Below are 20,020 nucleotides of genomic sequence, written 5' to 3'. Positions count from 1 at the left end.
TTCAGCCGTCTTCAGCCCGGCTTGCTTGAATCCAGTGGCAAAGTGAGCAAGGGACTCACGTCTGAGCATACCCTGCTAACTTATGGCGAACAACGCGGTACAAAAGGGGGTGGTGATGGACGGAGCATCTGAACCAATCAAACACTCACACCCAGTCAATAGATCTGGGTTTAATCCATCACCGTTCTTTAGCCCACTCTGCCACCCCAGTTCAGACATGGCCATATGCAAATCAGTCTGACCCTGAGCCTCATGTGAACAGTCCAGCCGGAACTGCCAAGCCATGCCTTCCCTGGACCGGAAACAAGCTTCCGAGGGCCTGTTTCTGGCATTTGAGCCGTCTTCAGCCCGGCTTGCTTGAATCCAGTGGCAAAGTGAGCTTGGGACTCACGTCTGAGCATACCGTGCCAACTTATGGCGAACAACGCGGTACAAAAGGGGGTGGTGATGGACGGAGCATCTGAACCAATCAAACACTCACACCCAGTCAATAGATCTGGGCTTAATCCATCACCGTTCTTTAGCCCACTCTGCCACCCCAGTTCAGAAATGCCATATGCAAATCAGTCTGACCCTGAGCCTCATGTGAACAGTCCAGCCCGAACTGCCAAGCCATGCCTTCCCTGGACCGGAAACAAGCTTCCGAGGACCGTTTTCTGGCATTTCAGCCGTCTTCAGCCCGGTTTGCTTGAATCCAGTGGCAAAGTGAGAAAGGGACTCACGTCTGAGCATACCCTGCGAACTTCTGGCGAACAACGCGGTACAAAAGGGGGTGGTGATGGACAGAGCATATGAACCAATCAAACACTCACACCCAGTCAATAGATCTGGGTTTAATCCATCACCGTTCTTTAGCCCACTCTGCCACCCCAGTTCAGACATGGCCATATGCAAATCAGTCTGACCCTGAGCCTCATGTGAACAGTCCAGCCCGAACTGCCAAGCCATGCCTTCCCTGGACCGGAAACAAGCTTCTGAGGGCCGGTTTCTGGCATTTCAGCCGTCTTCAGCCCGGCTTGCTTGAATCCAGTGGCAAAGTGAGCAAGGGACTCACGTCTGAGCATACCCTGCCAACTTATGGCGAACAACGCGGTACAAAAGGGGGTGGTGATGGAAGAGCATATGAACCAATCAAACACTCACACCCAGTCAATAGATCTGGGTTTAATCCATCACCGTTCTTTAGCCCACTCTGCCACCCCAGTTCAGACACTGCCATATGCAAATCAGTCTGACCCTGAGCCTCATGTGTACAGTCCAGCCCGAACTGCCAAGCCATGCCTTCCCTGGACCGGAAACAAGCTTCTGAGGACCGGTTTCTGGCATTTCAACCGTCTTCAGCCCGGCTTGCTTGAATCCAGTGGCAAAGTGAGCAAGGGACTCTCGTCTGAGCATACCCTGCCAACTTATGGCGAACAACGCGGTACAAAAGGGGGTGGTGGTGGACGGAGCATCTGAAACAATCAAACACTCACACCCAGTCAATAGATCTGGGTTTAATCCATCACCGTTCTTTAGCCCACTCTGACACCCCAGTTCAGACATGGCCATATGCAAATCAGTCTGACCCTGAGCCTCATGTGAACAGTCCAGCCGAACTGCCAAGCCATGCCTTCCCTGGACCGGAAACAAGCTTCCGAGGACCGGTTTCTGGCATTTCAGCCGTCTTCTGCCCGGCTTGCTTGAATCCAGTTTCAAAGTGAGCAAGGGACTCACGTCTGAGCATACCCTGCCAACTTATGGCGAACAACACGGTACAAAAGGGGGTGGTGATGGACGGAGCATCTGAACCAATCAAACACTCACACCCAGTCAATAAATCTGGGTTTAATCCATCACCGTTCTTTAGCCCCCTCTGCCACCCCAGTTCAGACATGGCCATATGCAAATCAGTCTGACCCTGAGCCTCATGTGAACAGTCCAGACCGAACTGCCAAGCCATGCCTTCCCTGGACCGGAAACAAGCTTCCGAGGGCCGGTTTCTGGCATTTCAGCCGTCTTCAGCCCGGCTTGCTTGAATCCAGTGGCAAAGTGAGCAAGGTACTCACGTCTGTGCATACCCTGCCACCTTATGGCGAACAACACGGTACAAAAGGGGGTGGTGATGGACGTAGCATCTGAACCAATCAAACACTCACACCCAGTCAATAGATCTGGGTTTAATACATCACCATTCTTTAGCCCACTCTGCCACCCCAGTTCAGACATGGCCATATGCAAATCAGTCTGACCCTGAGCCTCATGTGAACAGTCCAGACCGAACTGCCAAGCCATGCCTTCCCTGGACCGGAAACAAGCTTCCGAGGACCGGTTTCTGGCATTTCAGCCGTCTTCAGCCCGGCTTGCTTGAATCCAGTGGCAAAGTGAGCAAGGGACTCACGTCTGAGCATACCCTGCCAACTTATGGCGAACAACGCGGTACAAAAGGGGGTGGTGATGGACGGAGCATCTGAACCAATCAAACACTCTCACCCAGTCAATAGATCTGGGTTTAATCCATCACCGTTCTTTAGCCCATTCTGCCACCCCAGTTCAGACATGGTCATATGCAAATAAGTCTGACCCTGAGCCTCATGTGAACAGTCCAGCCCGAACTGCCAAGCCATGCCTTCCCTGGACCGGAAACAAGCTTCCGAGGACCGGTTTCTGGCATTTCAGCCGTCTTCTGCCCGGCTTGCTTGAATCCAGTGGCAAAGTGAGCAAGGGACTCACGTCTGAGCATACCCTGCCAACTTATGGCGAACAACGCGGTACAAAAGGGGGTGGTGATGGACGGAGCATCTGAACCAATCAAACACTCACACCCAGTCAATAGTTCTGGGTTTAATCCATCACCGTTCTTTAGCCCACTCTGCCACCCCAGTTCAGACATGGCCATATGCAAATCAGTCTGACCCTGAGCCTCATGTGAACAGTCCAGCCCAAACTGCCAAGCCATGCCTTCCCTGGACCGGAAACAAGCTTCCGAGGGCCGGTTTCTGGCATTTCAGCCGTCTTCAGCCCGGCTTGCTTGAATCCAGTGGCAAAGTGAGCAAGGGACTCACGTCTGAGCATACCATGCTAACTTATGGCGAACAACGCGGTACAAAAGGGGGTGGTGATGGACGGAGCATCTGAACCAATCAAACACTCACACCCAGTCAATAGATCTGGGTTTAATCCATCACCGTTCTTTAGCCCACTCTGCCACCCCAGTTCAGACATGGCCATATGCAAATCAGTCTGACCCTGAGCCTCATGTGAACAGTCCAGCCCGAACTGCCAAGCCATGCCTTCCCTGGACCGGAAACAAGCTTCCGAGGGCCTGTTTCTGGCATTTCAGCCGTCTTCAGCCCGGCTTGCTTGAATCCAGTGGCAAAGTGAGCAAGGGACTCACGTCTGAGCATACCCTGCCAACTTATGGCGAACAACGCGGTACAAAAGGGGGTGGTGATGGACAGAGCATATGAACCAATCAAACACTCACACCCAGTCAATAGATCTGGGTTTAATCCATCACCGTTCTTTAGCCCACTCTGCCACCCCAGTTCAGACATGGCCATATGCAAATCAGTCTGACCCTCAGCCTCATGTGAACAGTCCAGCCCGAACTGCCAAGCCATGCCTTCCCTGGACCGGAAACAAGCTTCCGAGGGCCGGTTTCTGGCATTTGAGCCGTCTTCAGCCCGGCTTGCTTGAATCCAGTGGCAAAGTGAGCAAGGGACTCACGTCTGAGCATACCCTGCCAACTTATGGCGAACAACGCGGTACAAAAGGGGGTGGTGATGGACGGAGCATCTGAACCAATCAAACACTCTCACCCAGTCAATAGATCTGGGTTTAATCCATCACCGTTCTTTAGCCCATTCTGCCACCCCAGTTCAGACATGGTCATATGCAAATAAGTCTGACCCTGAGCCTCATGTGAACAGTCCAGCCCGAACTGCCAAGCCATGCCTTCCCTGGACCGGAAACAAGCTTCCGAGGACCGGTTTCTGGCATTTCAGCCGTCTTCAGCCCGGCTTGCTTGAATCCAGTGGCAAAATGAGCAAGGGACTCACGTCTGAGCATACCCTGCCAACTTATGGCGAACAACGCGGTACAAAAGGGGGTGGTGATGGACGGAGCATCTGAATCAATCAAACACTCACACCCAGTCAATAGTTCTGGGTTTAATCCATCACCGTTCTTTAGCCCACTCTGCCACCCCAGTTCAGACATGGCCATATGCAAATCAGTCTGACCCTGAGCCTTATGTGAACAGTCCAGCCCGAACTGCCAAGCCATGCCTTCCCTGGACCGGAAACAAGCTTCCGAGGGCCGGTTTCTGGCATTTCAGCCGTCTTCAGCCCGGCTTGCTTGAATCCAGTGGCAAAGTGAGCAAGGGACTCACGTCTGAGCATACCCTGCTAACTTATGGCGAACAACGCGGTACAAAAGGGGGTGGTGATGGACGGAGCATCTGAACCAATCAAACACTCACACCCAGTCAATAGATCTGGGTTTAATCCATCACCGTTCTTTAGCCCACTCTGCCACCCCAGTTCAGACATGGCCATATGCAAATCAGTCTGACCCTGAGCCTCATGTGAACAGTCCAGCCGGAACTGCCAAGCCATGCCTTCCCTGGACCGGAAACAAGCTTCCGAGGGCCTGTTTCTGGCATTTGAGCCGTCTTCAGCCCGGCTTGCTTGAATCCAGTGGCAAAGTGAGCTTGGGACTCACGTCTGAGCATACGTGCCAACTTATGGCGAACAACGCGGTACAAAAGGGGGTGGTGATGGACGGAGCATCTGAACCAATCAAACACTCACACCCAGTCAATAGATCTGGGCTTAATCCATCACCGTTCTTTAGCCCACTCTGCCACCCCAGTTCAGAAATGCCATATGCAAATCAGTCTGACCCTGAGCCTCATGTGAACAGTCCAGCCCGAACTGCCAAGCCATGCCTTCCCTGGACCGGAAACAAGCTTCCGAGGACCGGTTTCTGGCATTTCAGCCGTCTTCAGCCCGGTTTGCTTGAATCCAGTGGCAAAGTGAGAAAGGGACTCACGTCTGAGCATACCCTGCGAACTTCTGGCGAACAACGCGGTACAAAAGGGGGTGGTGATGGACAGAGCATATGAACCAATCAAACACTCACACCCAGTCAATAGATCTGGGTTTAATCCATCACCGTTCTTTAGCCCACTCTGCCACCCCAGTTCAGACATGGCCATATGCAAATCAGTCTGACCCTGAGCCTCATGTGAACAGTCCAGCCCGAACTGCCAAGCCATGCCTTCCCTGGACCGGAAACAAGCTTCTGAGGGCCGGTTTCTGGCATTTCAGCCGTCTTCAGCCCGGCTTGCTTGAATCCAGTGGCAAAGTGAGCAAGGGACTCACGTCTGAGCATACCCTGCCAACTTATGGCGAACAACGCGGTACAAAAGGGGGTGGTGATGGAAGAGCATATGAACCAATCAAACACTCACACCCAGTCAATAGATCTGGGTTTAATCCATCACCGTTCTTTAGCCCACTCTGCCACCCCAGTTCAGACACTGCCATATGCAAATCAGTCTGACCCTGAGCCTCATGTGTACAGTCCAGCCCGAACTGCCAAGCCATGCCTTCCCTGGACCGGAAACAAGCTTCCGAGGACCGGTTTCTGGCATTTCAACCGTCTTCAGCCCGGCTTGCTTGAATCCAGTGGCAAAGTGAGCAAGGGACTCTCGTCTGAGCATACCCTGCCAACTTATGGCGAACAACGCGGTACAAAAGGGGGTGGTGGTGGACGGAGCATCTGAAACAATCAAACACTCACACCCAGTCAATAGATCTGGGTTTAATCCATCACCGTTCTTTAGCCCACTCTGCCACCCCAGTTCAGACATGGCCATATGCAAATCAGTCTGACCCTGAGCCTCATGTGAACAGTCCAGCCCGAACTGCCAAGCCATGCCTTCCCTGGACCGGAAACAAGCTTCCGAGGGCCTGTTTCTGGCATTTCAGCCGTCTTCAGCCCGGCTTGCTTGAATCCAGTGGCAAAGTGAGCAAGGGACTCACGTCTGAGCATACCCTGCCAACTTATGGCGAACAACGCGGTACAAAAGGGGGTGGTGATGGACAGAGCATATGAACCAATCAAACACTCACACCCAGTCAATAGATCTGGGTTTAATCCATCACCGTTCTTTAGCCCACTCTGCCACCCCAGTTCAGACACTGCCATATGCAAATCAGTCTGACCCTGAGCCTCATGTGTACAGTCCAGCCCGAACTGCCAAGCCATGCCTTCCCTGGACCGGAAACAAGCGTCCGAGGACCGGTTTCTGGCATTTCAACCGTCTTCAGCCCGGCTTGCTTGAATCCAGTGGCAAAGTGAGCAAGGGACTCACGTCTGAGCATACCCTGCCAACTTATGGCGAACAACGCGGTACAAAAGGGGGTGGTGGTGGACGGAGCATCTGAAACAATCAAACACTCACACCCAGTTAATAGATCTGGGTTTAATCCATCACCGTTCTTTAGCCCACTGTGCCACCCCAGTTCAGACATGGCCATATGCAAATCAGTCTGACCCTGAGCCTCATGTGAACAGTCCAGCCCGAACTGCCAAGCCATGCCTTCCCTGGACCGGAAACGAGCTTCCGAGGACTGGTTTCTGGCATTTCAGCCGTCTTCAGCCCGGTTTGCTTGTATCCAGTGGCAAAGTGAGCAAGGGACTCACATCTGAGCATACCCTGCCAACTTATGGCGAACAACGCGGTACAAAAGGGGGTGGTGATGGACAGAGCATATGAACCAATCAAACACTCACACCCAGTCAATAGATCTGGGTTTAATCCATCACCGTTCTTTAGCCCATTCTGCCACCCCAGTTCAGACATGGTCATATGCAAATCAGTCTGACCCTGAGCCTCATGTGAACAGTCCAGCCCGAACTGCCAAGCCATGCCTTCCCTGGACCGGAAACAAGCTTCGGGGCCGGTTTCTGGCATTTCAGCCGTCTTCAGCCCGGTTTGCTTGTATCCAGTGGCAAAGTGAGCAAGGGACTCACATCTGAGCATACCCTGCCAACTTATGGCGAACAACGCGGTACAAAAGGGGGTGGTGATGGACAGAGCATATGAACCAATCAAACACTCACACCCAGTCAATAGATCTGGGTTTAATCCATCACCGTTCTTTTGCCCATTCTGCCACCCCAGTTCAGACATGGTCATATGCAAATCAGTCTGACCCTGAGCCTCATGTGAACAGTCCAGCCCGAACTGCCAAGCCATGCCTTCCCTGGACCGGAAACAAGCTTCGGAGGACCGGTTTCTGGCATTTCAGCCGTCTTCTGCCCGGCTTGCTTGAATCCAGTGGCAAAGTGAGCAAGGGACTCACGTCTGAGCATACCCTGCCAACTTATGGCGAACAACGCGGTACAAAAGGGGGTGGTGATGGACGGAGCATCTGAACCAATCAAACACTCACACCCAGTCAATAGTTCTGGGTTTAATCCATCACCGTTCTTTAGCCCACTCTGCCACCCCAGTTCAGACATGGCCATATGCAAATCAGTCTGACCCTGAGCCTCATGTGAACAGTCCAGCCCGAACTGCCAAGCCATGCCTTCCCTGGACCGGAAACAAGCTTCCGAGGGCCGGTTTCTGGCATTTCAGCCGTCTTCAGCCCGGCTTGCTTGAATCCAGTGGCAAAGTGAGCAAGGGACTCACGTCTGAGCATACCCTGCTAACTTATGGCGAACAACGCGGTACAAAAGGGGGTGGTGATGGACGGAGCATCTGAACCAATCAAACACTCACACCCAGTCAATAGATCTGGGTTTAATCCATCACCGTTCTTTAGCCCACTCTGCCACCCCAGTTCAGACATGGCCATATGCAAATCAGTCTGACCCTGAGCCTCATGTGAACAGTCCAGCCCGAACTGCCAAGCCATGCCTTCCCTGGACCGGAAACAAGCTTCCGAGGGCCGGTTTCTGGCATTTCAGCCGTCTTCAGCCCGGCTTACTTGAATCCAGTGGCAAAGTGAGCAAGGGACTCACGTCTGAGCATACCCTGCCAACTTATGGCGAACAACGCGGTACAAAAGGGGGTGGTGATGGACAGAGCATATGAACCAATCAAACACTCACACCCAGTCAATAGATCTGGGTTTAATCCATCACCGTTCTTTAGCCCACTCTGCCACCCCAGTTCAGACACTGCCATATGCAAATCAGTCTGACCCTGAGCCTCATGTGTACAGTCCAGCCCGAACTGCCAAGCCATGCCTTCCCTGGACCGGAAACAAGCTTCCGAGGACCGGTTTCTGGCATTTCAACCGTCTTCAGCCCGGCTTGCTTGAATCCAGTGGCAAAGTGAGCAAGGAACTCACGTCTGAGCATACCCTGCCAACTTATGGCAAACAACGCGGTACAAAAGGGGGTGGTGGTGGACGGAGCATCTGAAACAATCAAACACTCACACCCAGTCAATAGATCTGGGTTTAATCCATCACCGTTCTTTAGCCCACTCTGCCACCCCAGTTCAGACATGGCCATATGCAAATCAGTCTGACCCTGAGCCTCATGTGAACAGTCAGCCCGAACTGCCAAGCCATGCCTTCCCTGGACCGGAAACAAGCTTCCGAGGGCCGGTTTCTGGCATTTCAGCCGTCTTCAGCCCGGCTTGCTTGAATCCAGTGGCAAAGTGAGTAAGGGACTCACGTCTGAGCATACCCTGCCACCTTATGGCGAACAACGCGGTACAAAAGGGGGTGGTGATGGACGGAGCATCTGAACCAATCAAACACTCACACCCAGTCAATAGATCTGGGTTTAATCCATCACTGTTCTTTAGCTCACTCTGCCACCCCAGTTCAGACATGCCATGTGCAAATCAGTCTGACCCTGAGCCTCATGTGAACAGTCCAGCCCGAACTGCCAAGCCATGCCTTCCCTGGACCGGAAACAAGCTTCCGAGGACTGGTTTCTGGCATTTCAGCCGTCTTCAGCCCGGTTTGCTTGAATCCAGTGGCAAAGTGAGCAAGGGACTCACATCTGAGCATACCCTGCCAACTTATGGCGAACAACGCGGTACAAAAGGGGGTGGTGGTGGACGGAACATCTGAAACAATCAAACACTCACACCCAGTCAATATATCTGGGTTTAATCCATCACCGTTCTTTAGCCCACTCTGCCACCCCAGTTCAGACATGGCCATATGCAAATCAGTCTGACCCTGAGCCTCATGTGATCAGTCCAGCCCGAACTGCCAAGCCATGCCTTCCCTGAACCGGAAACAAGCTTCCGAGGGCCGGTTTCTGGCATTTCAGCCGTCTTCAGCCCGGCTTGCTTGAATCCAGTGGCAAAGTGAGCAAGGGACTCACGTCTGAGCATACCCTCCAAACTTATGGCGAACAACGCGGTACAAAAGGGGGTGGTGATGGACGGAGCATCTGAACCAATCAAACACTGACACCCAGTTAATAGATCTGGGTTTAATCCATCACCGTTCTTTAGCCCACTCTGCCACCCCAGTTCAGACATGGCCATATGCAAATCAGTCTGACCCTGAGCCTCATGTGAACAGTCCAGCCCGAACTGCCAAGCCATGCCTTCCCTGGACCGGAAACAAGCTTCCGAGGACTGGTTTCTGGCATTTCAGCCGTCTTCAGCCCGGTTTGCTTGAATCCAGTGGCAAAGTGAGCAAGGGACTCACATCTGAGCATACCCTGCCAACTTATGGCGAACAACGCGGTACAAAAGGGGGTGGTGATGGACAGAGCATCTGAACCAATCAAACACTCACACCCAGTCAATAGATCTGGGTTTAATCCATCACCGTTCTTTAGCCCACTCTGCCACCCCAGTTCAGACATGCCCATGTGCAAATCAGTCTGACCCTGAGCCTCATGTGAACAGTCCAGCCCGAACTGCCAAGCCATGCCTTCCCTGGAACGGAAACAAGCTTCTGAGAACCGGTTTCTGGCATTTCAGCCGTCTTCAGCCCGGCTTGCTTGAATCCAGTGGCAAAGTGAGCAAGGGACTCACGTCTGAGCATACCCTGCCAACTTCTGGCGAACAACGCGGTACAAAAGGGGGTGGTGATGGACAGAGCATATGAACCAATCAAACACTCACACCCAGTCAATAGATCTGGGTTTAATCCATCACCGTTCTTTAGCCCACTCTGCCACCCCAGTTCAGACATGGCCATATGCAAATCAGTCTGACCCTGAGCCTCATGTGAACAGTCCAGCCCGAACTGCCAAGCCATGCCTTCCCTGCGCCGGAAACAAGCTTCCGAGGGCCGGTTTCTAGCATTTCAGCCGTCTTCAGCCCGGCTTGCTTGAATCCAGTGGCAAAGTGAGCAAGGGACTCACGTCTGAGCATACCCTGCAAACTTATGGCGAACAACGCGGTACAAAAGGGGGTGGTGATGGACGGAGCATCTGAACCAATCAAACACTCACACCCAGTTAATAGATCTGGGTTTAATCCATCACCGTTCTTTAGCCCACTCTGCCACCCCAGTTCAGACATGGCCATATGCAAATCAGTCTGACCCTGAGCCTCATGTGAACAGTCCAGCCCGAACTGCCAAGCCATGCCTTCCCTGGACCGGAAACAAGCTTCGGAGGACCGGTTTCTGGCATTTCAGCCGTCTTCAGCCCGGTTTGCTTGAATCCAGTGGCAAAGTGAGCAAGGGACTCACGTCTGAGCATACCCTGCCAACGTATGACGAACAACGCGGTACAAAAGGGGGTGTTGATGGACCGAGCATCTGAACCAATCAAACACTCACACCCAGTCAATAGATCTGGGTTTAATCCATCACCGTTCTTTAGCCCACTCTGCCACCCCAGTTCAGACATGGCCATATGCAAATCAGTCTGACCCTGAGCCTCATGTGAACAGTCCAGCCCGAACTGCCAAGCTATGCCATCCCTGGACCGGACACAAGCTTCCGAGGACCGGTTTCTGGCATTTTTAGCCGTCTTCAGCCCGGCTTGCTTGAATCCAGTGGCAAAGTGAGCAAGGGACTCACGTCTGAGCATACCCTGCCAACTTATGGCGAACAAGGCGGTACAAAAGGGGGTGGTGATGGACGGAGCATCTGAACCAATCAAACACTCACACCCAGTCAATAGATCTGGGTTTAATCCATCACCGTTCTTTAGCCCACTCTGCCACCCCAGTTCAGACATGGCCATATGCAAATCAGTCTGACCCTGAGCCTCATGTGAACAGTCCAGCCCGAACTTGCAAGCCATGCCTTCACTGGACCGGAAACAAGCTTCCGAGGACCTGTTTCTGGCATTTCAGCCGTCTTCATCACGGCTTGCTTGAATCCAGTGGCAAAGTGAGCAAGGGACTCACGTCTGAGCATAGCCTGCCAACTCATGGCGAACAACGCGGTACAAAAGGGGGTGGTGATGGACGGAGCATCTGAACCAATCAAACACTCACACCCAGCCAATAGATCTGGGTTTAATCCATCACCGTTCTTTAGCCCACTCTGCCACCCCAGTTCAGACATGGCCATATGCAAATCAGTCGGACCCTGAGCCTCATGTCTACAGTCCAGCCCGAACTGCCAAGCCATGCCTTCCCTGGACCGGAAACAAGCTTCCGAGGACTGGTTTCTGGCATTTCAGCCGTCTTCAGTCCGGCTTGCTTGAATCCAGTGGCAAAGTGAGCAAGGGACTCACATCTGAGCATACCCTGCCAATTTATAGCGAACAACGCGGTACAAAATGGGGTGGTGATGGACGGAGCATCTGAACCAATCAAACACTCACACCCAGTCAATAGATCTGGGTTTAATCCATCACCGTTCTTTAGCCCACTCTGCCACCCCAGTTCAGACATGGCCATATGCAAATCAGTCTGACCCCGAGCCTCATGTGAACAGTCCAGCCCGAACTGCCAAGCCATGCCTTCCCTGGACCGGAAACAAGCTTCCGAGGACAGGTTTCGGATTCATAATCCTCATCAGCCAGGCTATCTTGAATCCAGTGGCCAAGTGAGCAAGGCACTCGCGTCTGAGCATACCCTGCCACACTTAGGGCGAACAAAGCGATACAAAAGGGGGTGATGGACGGAGCGTTTGATCAAATCAAACACTCACCCCCAGTCAACTGATCTGGGTTTAATCCGTCACCATTCTTTAGCCCACTCAGCCACCCCAGTTCAGACATGGCCCTATGCAAATCAGTCTGACCCTGTGCCTCGTGGGAACAGTCCAGCCCGAACTGCCAAGCCATGTCTTCCCTGGACCGGAAACAAGCATCCTGGGACCAGTTTCGGATTCATAATCCTCATCAGCAAGGCTATCTTGAATTCAGTGGCCAAGTGAGCAAGGGACTCACGCCTGAGCATACCCTGCCACACTTAGGGCGAACAAAGCGATACAAAAGGGGATGATGGACGGAGCGTTTGAGCAAATCAAACACTCCCCTTTCCAAAGATACCGCTCCCGTCTGCCTCTGCCTAGGTGCTGAGATAGCCCCACAAGCACGTAGGTAGTAAAAGTTAAATTGGCAGATTCTCATTAACTTTAGTTTTCATTGAAATTCTGTCAGTGCGCTGTGATCGAAGTTCACAAGTATGGTTGGTTTCCAGCCCGACTTCTGTAAATACTTGTGAATTCATTAAAGTTGTAAAACTGTATTATTATTCCAAGAGAACTTTGTGACTTTCAGTAATAATCAGGCCCATAATTTAGTCTGGCGTCTACCAAGGTCTTTTGTTTTTTTATTAAAATTATGTTTTGTTACTGTGAGTGATGGCATTCTGCTCTTTCACAAGGAACAAATCATCACACAAAGTAGTTTCCTTCAGTTTCAGGGACTGCTATAACAATGTGTGCTTTTTGAGGCCAAAAAACATTTTTGTTTTTAGCCAATGATTTTGTCACATTGGTGAGGGCCCAGAAGGCCCCACAACAAAATAAAAAGGCTGGCAATCACCGCGAGACCGATTGTCTTTATCAATTCTTGTTTATTTTCATGTTTCCTATAATCTTGTTGAAATTGGTTTTATATTAATCTACCATTATTGCTATTTTTGGGGGAAATGCTAGCATGTATTTAACACATTTCACTCAATGCAATCGTACCAGAAATTGCACAATTTAGCAAAAGCCTTTTCTTCTAGTTTCTACTATTTTGCTTACATTTTTTTAAATGCCAAGAATCATCAATCTTGCTTTCAGGCTTCTGTGAGTATTTGCCTTTAATCAGAGAGCATTCTGGGAGCACTATAGGTAACCTCAAATTGTTAAACTTTGCAAACATTAGTACATATGTTTATATTGGAACCACTGCCAGTAGTGGACGCTGAGGTCACAGCATTTCCTTACAGTGCTCACGTTATTAATAAAAATGTAGCATTAATGAACCGCAAATACAGGTTCTAAGCATTAACAAACGGATGCCATCTTACCTCAACTGTAGGCAATGGTCTATCACAGATCCATATGTGTTATTGTGAAGTGGCAACCAATAGTTTGGTGCTGCAGGAGTTTGGGCCTACTTGTCCAAAGGACAAAAATAAACATAAAAATGTGATGATGACCTGGACGTCAAACAATATGTCTTGAGCATCAGGCAATAGGAATTCCACACCCCTGCTCAGACATACAGCAGAATATAGGTTTAAAAAACGTACTGTACCTACCTCTTAAGTCATTTTGACACATCTGCTTGGCCAATAACTCTTTCAGCTTTTTTATTTCCTCCTGATATTCCCTTAGAAGGGTATCCTTGGGGTCTTCATTTATAGTAGGTTTGTTCTTTATGTTTTTGGCTCGATTGGCGTAGCGTAGAGTACTTAAAGTCTCTTCATAGTTGCTCTCTGCGGGCGACAGACAAGCCACCATTAAGGTTTTGGTATTGCCACCGAAGGAATCCTGAAGCAAACGAGTCAGTTTGGAATCTCTGTAAGGGATGTGCTTGCATTTACTGTCCACAAGTGCACATATGACATTGCCCAAGGCTGACAGGGACAAGTTGATTTTGGTGGCTTCCTTTAGACGTTGCCCTGTTGCCCCAGTTTTAGATGGCCTCTCACTGCCAGCCAAATCTACCAAGTTCAGTTTGCCAGCCCGCAGCCAATCTTTCCCTTTGTCATCTAAAACAGGAAGAGCAGAAGGAAAAAGAACAATAATATCTATGATTGTTTCATTATTCAAAGAACAATATTAGTATATTATATGAAAATAATCATTTCTCTGACTATACATTTCTCAATACATTTTGTTTATATACCAGTTAGAAGCAAATAGTTACAAGATTCAATTAATTGCTAATAATAATATCATTATCCTACAGTGAAGCTCGTGGGGGACGAACCGTGATTGACAAGCATTGCGTGTTCTAAGAGGTATATGTAGGAACTTCAATAGTAAAGCAGAAGTCAGTTGGGAAATGGGAGGCAAGGGGTTGAGGTGAATTGAGTTTTCTTAAACGCCAAAAATGCTCAGAAGCTTAATGTGTGCATTCCAGAGACTACGGCTATGGAGTTGATCCGGAGGATAGCATGTTGAAAGAATCCCTTTAAGTCTAGATCTTACACTTAGAACTCCAGGCTTTCATTAAATTGATCGAAGATACTGCCTAAATAGCACAGATTATACGTGCTCATTCAGACCTGGTCCACTTTTCTCGACTATATCTCCAAGGTCTCCTCATTTGAAAGTGATCCCTTTAAGCTGGATGCCTTACTAAGCAGTTTTATTTAGTACAAATATCACCATAAATGACTAATCAGCCACTTTCAGGAAAATGTGTGATAACACTTAAACAAGCACTGCCTTATGGCAATGTACATGCTACTTTGGTAGAGGATACTCTTTCTGCCTTTGCTGTTAACATTAGGCCTCAGCGTTGATGGATTAAATTGATCACCTTTTCCAACAGCAACGGAAAACATTATGTCACACGAATCACAGAACTTGATTTAATGCAATTCTGGAAATTATGAAAAGGCTTGGACGCAAAATGTATGTGTGACTTAAATAAAAAAGCTTGATCCTCAGGGAGAGATATTATTAGACTGTGAATGGTGTTAAACTGTGTTTTTAATTCTATTACAGAACCGGAGGCGAGGATTACACTGATCTTTCTTCGTTATTAAACAGCAGTCATTGTTTAAAATGTTAGCAGGACTTCATTCCCCATAAACACAAGGGAAGAAGTCATTGTTCAGGGGCGCTAGAGGGCGCACTAGCGGAATGGCCGCACCTTCGTGAGGCTCCAGCAGCCTGGCATAAATATCCGATATTAATCCTCTTTCCCCTGCTCTCACCCGCCCGAAAATTCCCACGGAGGGGCGGATAGCACCGCTGCACACTCGGTGCAAGTTTGAAGGCTCTGCTCCCTTGGACGCCGGAGTTACAGCTGGCGGAACCCCCTGGCCGACGTGTGCCTTGCTGCTGCGGTGCCTGACCTCGGCTCCAGGAACTACGCGAGCCCCCGGCTTGCCACGAGACAGGCGGGCCCACCGAGCTTGGCGGGCGGCGCACCCAGTGATTGCAGAGTGACCGGCGTCGGTAATCGGCAGCGGAGGGCATCACGGTGAGCGCTGCATACGACGCAAGGGCAGAGGAGGTGTGGTGCTCCCGCCGGCTTTGCCCTGCTGAGGCGCCCCTGCTGTTGGACTAGGCGAGATACTCTGGCGCCATTTTACTTTGCCGGCAGATACCTGCAGGGTGCCCAGGACTTACAACGGCTCGCCCATACCCTGGCTGTGCACAGACCAAAATACCCGCTTTTTGTCGCTTCTCCCTCAGACTGGCAGCTCCTGCGGCTTGGGGCTCCTGGCTGTACCCTCGAGGAGCTTCATCTTTGGCTGGCGGTTCTTGCACCTTTTGCCTCATCTACCGGTGCTCCTCCGCACTGAGCACCGTCTTATAGCGTCCAGCCCTGATGACACCCCCTGCTGCCTAGTGCCACGGTTGAAGCGGGGAAGACTCTACACTGCGCTGAGTGGCGTGGGTTTGCTGTCCCTTTCCCTGGCTCCTCTCCTGCTGTAGTGCGGAAAGCGCCTGGACGCAGAGACATTGTGCTTCACATTGCCGACATGGGAAAGCCGGACAGTCGTCAGCCTAGGCTGCAGTTCGAACCCACATCGCAGAAGAAGGCGACGCGACACACAGGAGACGCAGCACAGCCCCGGAGCCCGGCTACGGAGGCCTCGACATCTGCCCCTCTGGCCCCAGATATAGCCACCATACTACAGGAGATGCGTCAGGGCTTTGCAACGGTGGTTGACAAGGTAGATAGGCTTTCCTCTAGAATGGATGGGATAGTCCAAAAGATGGATGTACATGAAGAGCGCATAACTGAGGTGGAGCGCCGGATATCAGACAATGACGACACCACTGCGGCACATGACTCCCGCCTTGCTAGGATGGACAATGTGTTACGAGTGATCGCCGCCAAGAATGAGGAGTTGGAGGCTAGGAGTCGGCGGAACAACATTCGCGTCACGGGCGTTCCAGAGTCGACCAACACAGGGAAGATGGAGTTGTACATAGAAAGGCTGCTCACAGCGGCGGTGGTGGCGGAGGCTCTATCTAGCCAATTTATAGTGGAGCGCGCTCATCGCTCCCTTGGACCTCAACCCAAACCTGGAGCCCCGCCGCGTCCTATAATTGCGCGCCTGCTCAACTATCGGGATCGAGATGCGGCGCTCCGAGCAGCCCGGGCGAATCAGAACCTAACGTATGATGATGTACCCTTCTCCATATACCCTGACTTTACCCCGGTGGTTCAAGAGCAACGGCGAAAATTCCTTGCGGTCAAGAGGAAGCTGCGAGACCTGAACATTGACTATGCCCTCTTGTACCCGGCTAAACTGCGGGTCACCCATCAGGGCACGCAGCACTTCTTTCTCAACCCTCAACAGGTCGAGGACTACCTTAAAACTTTGCCTAAACGACAGAGGCGACCTGCGGACGCTGAGGACTTAAATGCGTCAGGTCCTGAATAATCAACGGATGGTGTTATATTGTTCTTGATCCCGCATTCACCTGGATCGTCCTCGATCCCCTTTTTTTGCACGAGGGGTCCCATCCTTCTCTGCGGTGGCTGCAGCTGCCCCGGGGGTGCCATGGACGGGTGATGACCTGCAGGTGGTGATGTATGCCAGGCACCCACCCACCTTACTCCCTCTCTACTCCAGATGGAGACCCTAGGGGTGGACTTGCACGGAGTGGGAGAACTGGGGGTGGTTACAAGTGCACCTCGGATTACCCCTACTGGGTATTCCCCAATAGCAATGACTTTGATTCTTATTTGTTGGTTGTTTTCTTGCTTTCTTTTGGTATTTGGGTGGGGGGTGGGTATGAGATGCTGGCTAGTTGGGGTGGCTTCAGTGGGTGGGGGGCTGGTTGCCTTGCGAGACGAGAATGCGCTGGGCAGAGGATGGCTTCCTTTAGTAGAGCCGGGAAGTTTTGTCCTTTGGTGTTCATAGCAGAGAAATGTTTGTCTACTTCAGGCCCGGTCCTGTTATTGGGAATGTTGGGGGGGTGGCGGGTGAGGGGGTGTGTTAAGGGAGCTGTTGGGGTTCAGTTTATAGCAAGTGCTTTTTGTGTCTTGAACTTACTTGACTGCCCTGAGGGGGGCGCCTTGGTTATGGCCGGGGGATGGGGGGACGGGATGGGTTGGGGGTGCGTTGTCTGTCACTGGAGCGTGTCACAGGTGGTGAGGGTGCTCCCTCGTTGTTTCAGCTCCCTGCTCCGTTGGGAGTCGAAGGACCAGCTTGATTGGGCAATGTCCTGTTCCTTGGCGCTTACTGGGCCATTCCACACACTATACTCCTGCATACATTTTTACGATCTTATACATGGGTGACACACGCTTAAATGTGATTACCTGGAATGTGAGGGGGCTGGGGGATTTCAGGAAGAGGAGGCAGATATTAAGCTACCTTGATCGCCACAACGTTCACATCGCCTTCCTGCAGGAAACGCACTTTGCGGCCCACAGGTCGCACACATTTGGCAGTAGATGGGCTTCGTACACGGTCTTTGCTAATTACTCCTCCTATGCGCGGGGTACGGCCATTTTGGTTAGGAAAACCACTCCCTTTCAGAGAGCTGGCTCCAGAGCTGACCCCCAGGGGAGATATTGCTTGCTGTGGGGTAGACTGGGACATATGGCAGTGACACTGGCGTGTTGTTATGGGCCCAACTTAGATGACCCGCACTACTTTACGGCTTTGTGGGCTGCGATAGTGGAGACGGGTCCGCAACACCTCATATGGGGGGGGCGATTTCAATACCACCTTGCACCCCCCTCTGGATAGGTCACACCCCGCCCCCCACCATTACACTAACAGTCGGGACGTCCTTCAGGCGACCATTGCCGGTAATAATCTTATAGATGCCTGGCGTTCACACTGCGGGCCCAGAGATGAGGGTACACACTTCACAGCGCAGGCTAGATCATGGGCACGGCTCGACTATTTCCTCCTGACCTCACATCTGTACACATCGCTGGTTCACGCGTCGCACCTCCCCAGGACGTTTTCCGACCACTCCCCCGTCTTTATTACATTGTCCGGCTCTGAACTAGGGCCCCCAGTGACTGTGTGGCATATGCAACCCTCTATGTTATTGGACTCGGTATTCCAGGAAGAACTCCGGGATGAATGCCTGGATTTCTTTAAACGTAATAAGGACTCTGTCCAGGACGTTGAGACGATATGGGACGCCTTTAAGGCCACGCTCCGAGGTCTCTGTATTTCGAAAGGCTCGGGAGTGCTCAAGAGCATACTAAATAGGTTACGCACTCTAGAGTCTGACTTGCGGAATGCAGAGAACTGCCTCAGAGTAAACCCGGACACTGCAACCCTCGCTGTCATACGCGAAAAGCTGTCTGAATACTCTGAGGAAGCTGCTAGAGAGGTGAAGTTTAGGAATAAATACTGGGTGGCCAGGCGATACGGTGAGGGTGAGAGACCTGGGAGGGCCCTGGCGGCGACGGTTAAGCTAATGCGCTCACCGACCGTTATACTGGAACTTGAGACTGCTGAAGGGCTGATACTCAGGGACACCGCACAAATCCTGAACGAATTTGTGCGACACTATGGTGCGCTCTACTCCTCTAACAGGACTGGTGAACTCACGCTGGACGATTATCTGGCGGATGTGTCCTTGGGGTGGTTGAGCGATGCGCAGCGAGCCTTTTTAAGTGCCCCGTTTGAACTGGATGAGGTCAGGGAGGCAATCATGCATATGAAATCGGGCAAGGCCACCGGGCTCGATGGCATCCCTATTGAATTCTATAAAACGTTTATTGATTTCATGGCGCCAGTATTGCGGGAGGTTTATGAAGACGCGCTGGAAGTGGGCCATCTCCCTGCCTCCATGAGAATTGCCCTTATTACATCCCTACTCAAACCGGGTAAATCCGCTACTAGCTGTGACTCCTATAGGCCTTTGTCTTTATTAAATTGTGACGTGAAAATTCTTGCTAAACTAATTGCAGCGCGCATTAGCCTCCTCCTTCCCGATCTGATTCTTCCAGACCGGGCCGGATTTGTTCCTGGCAGAGCGACGTCGCACAATCTCCGTACCTTCTTTTCGATCCATAACTCCGTCCACGAGGACCTCCCTATGGCGGCCATTTTTTTAGACGCCACAAAGGCGTTTGACTCGCTCGAATGGGATTATGTGTTTAAAGTACTGGAGCGAATGGGGTTCCCACTTATATTCATTTCCTGGATCCGATTATTGTACACACGTCCGGTGGCCAGAGTCCTCATAAATGGGAAACTATCTCCGGAATTCCAAATCCCCAGGGGGACGAGGCAGGGATGCCCCCTGTCCCCGCTCCTATTTGCTATAGCCACTGAACCCCTGGCTGCTAAACTACGGCAACATCACCGGGATAGTGCACTGCGCTGTTTTCAGAGACAAATACTTATCTCTATGTATGCTGATGATATCACCCTTTATGTTCGCCACCCCGGCGAAAACTTGCACCCCATCCTCAGAGAATTTATACGGTTTGGTGCCCTTTCTGGAGTCCAGATTAACTGGAATAAGTCTTG

The 20,020-nt window shown here is 51.4% G+C and overlaps 1 protein-coding gene across 4 annotated transcripts in view; it reads right to left on the bottom strand.

The window, feature by feature from the left end:
- The window catches only part of LOC144828970 (kinesin-like protein KIF17), a 1,092,500-nt gene that overhangs the window by 568,717 nt on the left and 503,763 nt on the right, over positions 1-20,020 (bottom strand). For all 4 annotated transcript variants that reach the window (XR_013610565.1, XM_078687639.1, XM_078687641.1 and 1 more), the window contains exon 5: positions 13,640-14,092. Coding sequence is in view for 3 of the 4 variants with exons in the window: in XM_078687639.1 (XP_078543765.1) it covers positions 13,640-14,092 (453 nt within the window). In the remaining variant the exon portion in view is untranslated. The remainder of the gene's footprint in view (positions 1-13,639; positions 14,093-20,020) is intronic.

Source organism: Lissotriton helveticus, chromosome 4_1 (genome assembly GCF_964261635.1).
Source record: "Lissotriton helveticus chromosome 4_1, aLisHel1.1, whole genome shotgun sequence".
NCBI classification, from domain to species: domain Eukaryota; kingdom Metazoa; phylum Chordata; class Amphibia; order Caudata; family Salamandridae; genus Lissotriton; species Lissotriton helveticus.
This window is presented reverse-complemented; position numbering and strand designations above follow the sequence as displayed.